General features: G+C 33.1%; 1 protein-coding gene across 1 annotated transcript; it reads left to right on the top strand.

The window, feature by feature from the left end:
- The first annotated feature begins 7,011 nt into the window (after positions 1-7,011).
- On the top strand, positions 7,012-8,556 carry LOC18608659 (F-box/kelch-repeat protein SKIP30-like). Its single transcript, XM_018115091.2, has one exon. It carries the CDS (start codon positions 7,287-7,289, stop codon positions 8,394-8,396), a length of 1,110 nt encoding a protein of 369 aa, XP_017970580.2. The 5' UTR covers positions 7,012-7,286; the 3' UTR covers positions 8,397-8,556.
- The last annotated feature ends 1,235 nt before the right edge of the window (positions 8,557-9,791 follow it).

The following is a 9,791-nucleotide window of genomic DNA, read 5'->3' as shown; positions in this document are numbered from 1 at the left end:
TGTCACTTGACAAGTTTCATCTCATCTCTGACAACAAACTGAGCAATCCTAACCACTAGGGTTGACAAAGTTGATTGCCACCCTTCTCCTACTGGCCTTACCCATGCATGCACATATTTAACTCGGCTATCCTTTATCTTTTTCTATTTTTTTTTTAATTTGGGAGGGGGGAGTGGATTAATCAACATAACCCTCATTGTATCTTTCTTGACTATATTTGTACCGGCTGCCTTTCTCATTCATAAACCTTCTTCTACCTTTCACAAAGAAAAACATTGAATTGAACATGTTTAATTTGAAAACTCCAACATGGACAGATTATAGTATGTCAAAACATATCAGATAAATGAAAAAAAGTGAAAGTGTTCTCAGCAAGAGTATTCATTCGATTTGAGACATACCATGGCATGTGAATACACAGAGTGAAATAGATATGATATTTTTAGTTTTAAAGTTTATTCTCTTCTTTCACTCATACATATTTGGCATTTTATTTTTGAACTTACTAGGATGGGTGGCTGAAGAGTGAAGACAAAATAGCGAAAGAAAAATAGTAAAATTCGTAAGTTAAGTGACATTGTTGATTGGACATTGCCCTAAAGCAAAATGATGACATAAATGGTGATAAGAAGATGCATTGTTCGTGGTCAAGGTAGAAATAATTGAAATATATATATATATATATATATATATATATATAAAATAATTGCTCAAACGACCAACATAAATATGGTATTGACCTTTTTGTGGAAATGATATATTGGACAAATAGATGTCCAAAATGTATTTGTCATTGTTTCAAGTCAAACAGCAGAGTTTTATAGTGTGTTCGGTGTATTAGAGTTAGGGCTTTGGGTTTTGAGAAGCGCAATAGAAACTAATGTATTACTAGTAATGTTTTTTCTTTCTCATAATGAATTTTACTATCATCACAATTCACAACCGTAAACGTAGGTTAATAGGAATTATTGCTCGAATGTTTTTATTTTGATTGTGGTGGAGGCTAGAATTAAGATCTAAATCTAGTACTAAATGTGAGTCTAGCTTAGCCAGCTAGTTAGTCCACTGATTTTCCAACGTAACTGCGCGCGTAAGTTGTAAGAACTCAAGGAACAACTTATTAGGTAATGTTGAAATCAGCAATCTCTTTCCCATGTAAAAAAAACGAAGTCAATGGCATGGCATGGGGAAGTGGGAAGTGGTAACTCCAACAGATTGGGCATTGATGACAAAGCCTGAACATTTTCATTGTCCCCTTTTACTATTGTCTTTCAGTTGTCAGGTCTTGTCCCTGTTTTTTCAGAACTGAAATGGACACTTGAAACAGGCCCAAGCAGCGGAGGGGAGGGGGCTGGTAGGGGCCCTCTCAAAAAATTTTAAAATTTTTACAATAATTTTTTATTTTTAAAAAACAATTTATAATTTTACTTTTATAATAATTTTATAATATATTTTTATTTTTTAAAAAATTTTATAATTTTACACTCACAATAATTTTATAATTGTACCTTTTATTTTATAATATTTATAACATATCAATATTTCATTTGAATTTGTGTTTATCTTGTATCTTATTAAGAGTTGTTGAAGATGATAAATGACTTCTCAAAAACTTTACAACTTAACTCTTAAGACATACTAAATGCAATTCGTTTAGTATCCTTCACTAAATAGTGCCTCCACTAATTGAGAGAAGATAGATGAGAACATTTGCTTGTGTCAGTGAATAAGCTTTGTGAAAAATATAAAATTAAGATTTTTTATATGAGATTAGTTATAAATTAGATAAAGGTTATCTTCAAAAAGAATCATGTTATAATTGAAAACCATTGTGGAGTTGACTTGTTTCTAGCTCCTATTGACTCATTCTTGTAAAAATTGAATTCCAATTTTAATGAGAATGTAGTGATGTTAATCACTCTTAACACATCATTGGATCTTTAGAATAATTTCAAGTCGTTTGATGTTGAAAATATTTGCGACCTTATAAATAAATATTATCCTTATGACTTTACTAAACAAGATAAAATGTATCTAAACTATCAATTGAATCTATTCAAGTTTAATATTCTTCATAATCACGTTTTGAAAAATATATCTACACTTTTTATACTAGTCAAGTGTTAAAGAAGACGTGAATATCAAAAGTTTTGCTTCTTTGTTGACAAATTAATTCAGCTTCTCTTGACTTTTCTAGTTTCCACTACAATATCAGAGTATGCATTTTTTACTATGAAACTTATTAAGAATGAGACACATAATAGTTGTTAAAAAATATTTTCATTTTATACTTAACACATAATTGGAGTTATTTAAGTAATTTTCACATAAATTTTTTCAATTTAAAATACTTTATATTTTTGTCAAACATTGAACTTTTAGTATGATTATTAAACATTGTCTTCGTCTCTTCAATTGCAAAATCATGACTGCCACTATGTCTCAATTGTAATTTTTTCAATTTCCTTGCAGACTTGCACTACACTATAATATATTCAACATTTTGAAGGGCATTTCCCAAAAACAAGTAACTAAACAAATTGTCAAGTGATGTGAACTCAAAACTAGGTCATATTAATGCACATAAATCAAGCTAATAATTTTCTAAAATAAATAAATTTGGGGAATGGACCATTTTGCAAGTTGGCAAGCACTAATGTATCAGCTTAACGTACCTTTTTTTCTCTATGGATTTAATTTGCATGACAGTGTCTATACTGTAAAGTTATTGATAAAATCTGGTAATTAATTGCAGATCGTAATGAGGGAGTCCAGAGTGAAGTTACAGATGGACTCAAAACATCTACGATCTACTACAAAAAGCCATGAATTCTGTTGTGCCAGCTCTTAAACAAAACATCATAAATATCTTCAAAATGTGTGCATGTTAGTTTCAGATAGCTTTCCACGGATTTTCATAAAATGGTAGTAAGAGCTAGCATGTCCTTTTTACTTTTAGTATGGTATATGACCTGCTTTTTTACCACGATTTCATCGTTTTGTTCCAAGTTGTTATCCATGATATCAAGTAGTGGAACCCATGAATCTGTGTATTTACATCAATACACATGGGAGAAGGGACATGTACGTGCAGAGAAATAAAGAAGCAGATATTTTGAATATTTAATTAAGTAGAGTCTCATTAACACTGATTCAGTTTGTTATCATTGCTTAACTTCGATGTTTATTCATAAAATGGTTTGTCTATAAGACTACAAGTCTTAGGAATATCGTTTTATATATATAGTCTATGCATGATGCTTAAGATATGCTTATTTGATTTTTTTTTTCTCGGTAAATCAAACTTTATAATCCATCAAAAACGGAAATTCCATTCGAAGTGATGATACTCTACCGGAAAACCAATTATCGAGATAATGATATATAAACAACTTGTGGTGGGTAAGTAAACGATCTTTGTCAAAGAAATCGCAAAGGCACTCTTAATGAATGGACCAAAATTAAAAAAAGCTAGAATGGGTCTAGCGCGTTGGTATCCATCCTGGAGGACCCATGGAAGCACTTGTGATCTTGTGCCTGAATGTCGACGACCTAATTTAATTTGGAAGGCTCCTGGGCATCTTGGTCGGTCCATCAGAAAGACCTTTTGCAACGAGCCCAACCCCCAATGTTTTCCTTGTTATGTTTTCTTGCACTAGCTTCAAGATGTGAAAATTCATCGACTGTGACTCTTTTACGTACAAACATTCAGGCTTTGTTTTTAAGCAACAGTTCGACCAAACAAAAAGAAAAAAGAATTTTCTTTATATACTTAGTAGTATATGGCAAAACATTGAAAAACTTTTACTGTTTAATAAGACAACCAACATATGCCCTAAAAATGGGGCAGTGCAGGCAGAAATTCAAAACTTTCTTACTAAACAGATTCTGACGACAAGACCACTTGTGATAAAAATGCACAAGCCACCCCTGAAAGTAATATAAGAAATACGAGAGCCTTCCTATTGTTTTAAAATGTCTCTTTTCCTCCTCTACAATAAAAAATAAAAAACTGAAAATCCTAAAAAATACCCTTTCCTTAGTTTCACTTTCTTTCTTCTTCTTTGCTCATCTCACAAGTATATTACGGTGACCTTTTTTGCCATTTGTAGCTTTTGTTTCCTCTCTCAAATTTCTTTAAACAATTCAAAGGAAGACATGCCTAATTGTCCTTAAAGTTAACCCCGCCATAACGCCTTTACTTTTGAACAAATAATTGAAATGAAAACTATGTAACTATTAAGACAATCGCATCAGCCTCAGAATTAGATAAGATCAGAGGCGGGGAAGGGGCTAGCAGGGGCCTTGACCCCCCAAACTTTTAAAATTTTATACTTTCTCTTTTTTTAAAATTTTATAATTTTACCTTTATTTTTTAAAAAAAAATTTTACTATTTTATCTTATCAAAATTTGAACTTCTAATATTACTATTTTATGGACATTACTTTCGTCCCCAAACATAAAATCTTGACTTTATCACTAGATAAAACCATCTTCCTCTATAAGTTCAAAATATTCATTGCACCCTACCATCCATTGATACAAACGAAAAGATAAAGATCCCAAGAAACATAAGCATCGTGGGCATATAGCCTTTTTATCTAATTGCAAAGAGCTAATTATTTTGGATATTCGTCAATGGTTCGGGATCCAATAGTAGAAACAAAAAATAATCAAATTCTGCATAAATGATGTAAACGTTATATGTCTTGTTCAAACAATTTCAAATTATTATTTTTTATTTTTTAAACATTTTTCTTATTTTATTATATACGGTAGACAAACAAGTTTGTGACTTTACAATGAACGTCTTGTTTAGAGAAATGCTGCCAATTTTTCCCCCATCAAATTAGTTAAGATCATGTAGACTGGAGAGTGCAAGGCTGCAAGCAGCTGTGGCTGTATCACGGTTTGAATCAATGGCTGGATGCCAATATGTATAGAGCTTTACTCTTGATCTTGGGGAGAAGTTAATTTTGACCCAAAGAGAGATTAGTTTTGGTTTTCTCTGACCAGCACTTAACGGCATTCAGAAATTCTTGTTTTTAAGCTGTATTCTAATCAACTAATGTGTCATGGGACCAGTGCTTATGTCTAGAGCCTGTCAATTTATGTGGTTGGACTTACAAAATCATAAATAAGATTGAAGGTAGGACCAATGCTCTATGTACATATAGTCCATGATTTGAGACTTCCTAGACAATGAAGGAAATTTATAGATCACAAAATCTCATAGAAAAATAATGACACCTGCATCGCCTTGCCCAACAGCTTAGAATCAATCAATATATAGGACAATAGCATACCGAAGATGCTACAGGTTACATTTACCAAAAGAAAAAGCTAACAGGTTATGGTGGGAGTAAAGCAGCACTGATCTCCAACTTAAGTCCTGACATCTTAATTAGTAGATTCCAATATTTAATCTTTCAGGACATTCTGGTCTGTCTCTAACCCACCCTAAGCAGTTTCTTTTGCCTTAGATATATATGTATCTGTACCTCTGACCCTCAATTATTGAGCCATCATATTGATATAGCTAGGGAGCAGGGAGAAATGTTGCATGATCACAGGGAGAAATGTTGCATGATCACAGGCTCACAGTCACAACCCCTCAAACGAATACAAGTAGCGGGAAGGCAAGGAACCCTCTTTTCCTTTGTTGGTCAATTGGTCACATCAAAAAATTATATACAAGGATTAAAGATAGAATCACCAAGCTTGAATACTTGAATTCTTCTTGTGAAAACCAGTGGGCTTTTGTAGAGAAATTATAAACAGATAGTACTACAAGCAATAGCACGTTCAGTAATAGTTGGGCCAGCGCCGGCCCTTGGATAAAGTCACTGAAGCAAGGACTTTAGGCCCCAATTTAGAGAGACCTCAAATTTGAAAAGGTTTTATAATTTTATAATATAATTTAATTAAATTAAAAATATATAAAAATTTAAAATTATATAAAAATAATTAATAATTAATAAAATTATCTATTTTCTCACTTTTCTAAAAATATGCTTAATAAATTTTAATTTTTTATTATTTCTTAATTTCTAGAATGCTATTAATTTTTAATTATTTTTTTTATTTTCAATCAACTAACAGTCATATATATTTAATCATCTCCAATAGCTTTTTTTTTTAACTTATTTATCCTATTTTCAATTAACATATTTAATAAATTTCAACAATTATTTTTTTCTTTTATATAAAATTAATTTTTTTCAACGTATAGTATCTACTTTGGAATTCTTCTTTTCTCATTTGCTCTTTTTTTCTTCTTCTTTTTAAATTCAATTTCCCTTTAAAGAATAAATAAAAAGTCTGTTATGTTATTATTTTGATAAAATCGTGAACTTTTTTTACGGTTTGTAATAAGTATTCAATAATTAAGTACTATTATTTTAATATTTACAGATTTTTTTATTTTAATTTATAGTTTATATCATATTATTATATTATTTTTATTTTATGTGATAGTTAATTTATTTGAATTAAAAATTTTGATTGATGATTTATATTAGTTATTTAAAAAATATATGATAGTTGCTTTAGGCTTTTAAGCTTATTGGGTCACTCCTGATTGGGCTAGAAAGGTGGTCCGTGGGCTCTTCTTCTGTTCTTCTTGGACCTTGGTGCTGTGAGTCAATTCCATCTACATCTCTACTTCACGTACAAAGGTCTAGAGCCCAATTTGTTTTCCCAGTGGTTCATGAACGAAAGAATATGGGTCCTAGGAGCCTACTCCATAAAAGATGAAGTGCTTGACCTTCAGATAAAGCCCCCTTCAATTCCACAAGAATGTTCACGTAGAGTTTTTCAGGGGATCATAGGAAGGATGATGATAAATTCTGGGAGAATAAAAGACCAAAACTGTAGACTCTTGTTGACACAATTGCACATAAAGATAAATTTAAAAAATTCATCTCCCCGAGGATAGTATAAGCAAAAAAAAAAAAAAAAAGACTTAATATTCACGAATCAAGTAAGAAAAAAGAGGGAAGATTCTTTTGGCATCCCTCTTTTTCATAAAGATAGGCCAATGAGGGTATCAGATACAGCAAAAACACAATGAAGACAAAACAAGAAAAACTTAGATTTTTCCCCCATGGTTTCCGAAATACCTCCCAACCCTCCTTGCCTACCACATCGTCGATAACATCAAAAGCTATCCTTCTCCTCGTTTTATCCGCTTGCTCCCTATATCTTCACCTCTATGCCACACCATCCAATTCCCCCCTTTTACTTCACATTTACCACCGTTCCAAGCTACTTACCTATCTAGTTCATGGGTTCCATTTCCCCTCTACCTTCTCCTCCCTCCATACCCGAAAATCCATTTACGAATTATAGGATCTATACTTGTTTTTGTTCTAATGATTTATTGGCAACCACAAACATGTCCAATTGGATTGAATGTTACGACCCTTCAAACAACTCTTGGCATCGAGTTGACAGGATTCCTGAACTACGTGAGAACCATGTGCGGAAGGGTTTTTCCATGGCCTCAATTGGTGACTCAATCTACATTATCGGGGGCAGGCTTTGTCGCAAGGCTCCAGGCCCTAACTCTGACGAAATTGTTGAGGGTGATCGTGAGGTCCTCTCATCTGTCATACGCTATGATATTCGCAATGGCGCGTGGTCCAAGTGTGAGCCACTTGGCACCCCGCGGTTCGATTTCGCGTGCACCGTGTGCGACGATAAAATCTACGTGGCAGGTGGGCAGTGCACATTAGGCATCGCACGTGGCACCTCATCGGCTGAGGTGTACGACCCGGCACTTGACGAGTGGAAACCACTGCCTAACATGAGCGTGCTGAGATACAAATCGGTTGGGGTGACATGGCAGGGGAAAATCTACGTGGTAGGAGGGTTTGCTGAGAAGGCGGATTTGGATAAGTTGCCATGGAACACGATTGGGAGATGTTCGGCTGAGGTGTACGACTCGGATAATGCCAAGTGGGAACTTGTGATGGGAATGTGGCAATTGGACGTGCCACCTAATCAGATAGTGGCGGTTGATGAAAAGCTTTATAGCTCGGGGGATTGTCTGAATGCTTGGAAAGGTCACATAGAGGCTTATGATGGGAAATTATGGAATGAGGTGGATGGGTCACACTTGGAAACATTGTCTTCTCCAATTTCCATTTCAGCCGCAAATTGGCCTCCCATCAAACGGCTTTACATTACCATGGCACCCGTCGGGACACACTTGTTCTTCTTGGCAGGATACAGGAAGCCAGGGGAGCTCTGCAGGGTGGTGTCGGTTGTCCACGTGTTCAACACATCAGCGAACAGGGATCCATGGAGGAGTCTGGAGCCCATGGAAGAGGAAGGAGAAAAGGAGCTTTGTAGTCATGGATGCGTTGTTAGTCTTGGACACAACAACTCATAGGCATACAATATCCTTTGCCAAAATGTATTCCTCGTTTAAAGCAATCACTCATACTTGAATCTTAAGAGTTGAAATTTTTGGATTTTTCTTTCTGTCTATTATCAGAATTTTTATTTTTAAATTTTACTGTCAGTTGTGAATGAAATTTACTACAAAACAACGTCTCTCTTTTTTAAAAAAAAAAATAGTTCAAGCCAAAAAAGAAATGGAAAAAATGATGTTATGAAATAAATCTAAAAGAACAACTATAAGATAAATATAAACAAAAATATTCAAAATGGAAAAAAGTATTTAGAGAGAGTAAGAAAATCATATTCAAGTGTGTCTTTACAAATGAAGTGAATGGGCCTATTTATAGGCTAATAACCCCTTATCTAAATTCAATTTACAAGATGAAGATAATACTAAAGGATTAGATAGATTAAAACCTAATATTCATTCAATCTAATTTACATCTAAATCTAGATATAGATAACATAAATAGATATTCACAAAAATATTCATAACAGTCCCCCTTGAATATCTATTGTATTAAGAATACGTCTCGTTAAAACCTTACCAAAAAAAAAACTTCAAGGGAAAAAAATCCGAGTGAAGGAAAAAGAGTATATAATCATTTCAAAAATACACTTTTGAAATACAGCCTCATTAAAAATCTTATCAAGAAAAATTCAGTGGAAAAAAGTTTGATGAAGGAAAAGAGTATAGTGCTTATTTTACTCTCCCTGATGACTGCATTATAGAGATACTTAAAATGATACATTTCAACTTTTCAAATATTGCAGTAGGAAGGGTTTTACTGAACAAATCTGCTAGATTGTCACTTGGCTGAATTTGTTAAACACTTATTTCACCATTTTCTTGGAGATCATGAAGAAGAATTTTGGCGAACTATGTGTTTTGTTCGATCGCCTTTAATATATATTTCATTTAACTGTGCTATGCAAGTAGTATTATCCTCATATAACGTTGTTGGAATTTCCTTCTTGGTTGACATGTCACACGTTTCTCGAATATGTTAAGTTACAGATCTTAACCAGACACATTCACAACTTGCTCATGAGTTGCTAAAATTTCTGCATAATTAGAAGAAGTAACAACTATAGTTTGCTTTATAAAATACCATGAAATAGCCATAACTCCATATGTGAACAAATAACCTGTCTGGGATCGAACTTTGTGTAGATTAAATAAATATCATGCATCTATATAACTAATTAAATTTTATTTTGATGCATTTGAATAATGTAAGCCTATATCCATTGTTCCTCAGAGATATCGAAGTATATGTTTAATTCTATTCTAATATCTTCGAATTGGAGAAGAACTCTATCTTGCTAATAAATTCACAACAATTGATATATCAAGTCATGTATTGCTAGCAAGATACATTAG

This window comes from Theobroma cacao, chromosome 2 (genome assembly GCF_053813885.1).
Source record: "Theobroma cacao isolate CCN51 chromosome 2, ASM5381388v1, whole genome shotgun sequence".
NCBI lineage: Eukaryota > Viridiplantae > Streptophyta > Magnoliopsida > Malvales > Malvaceae > Theobroma > Theobroma cacao.
Note: the sequence above shows the minus strand (reverse complement) of the source record. Positions and strands in the feature narration are given on the sequence as shown.

Coding starts and splice junctions, on each gene's coding strand:
- LOC18608659 (XM_018115091.2), top strand. CDS start 7,287: ATGGGTTCCATTTCCCCTCTACCTTCTCCTCCCTCCATACCCGAAAAT.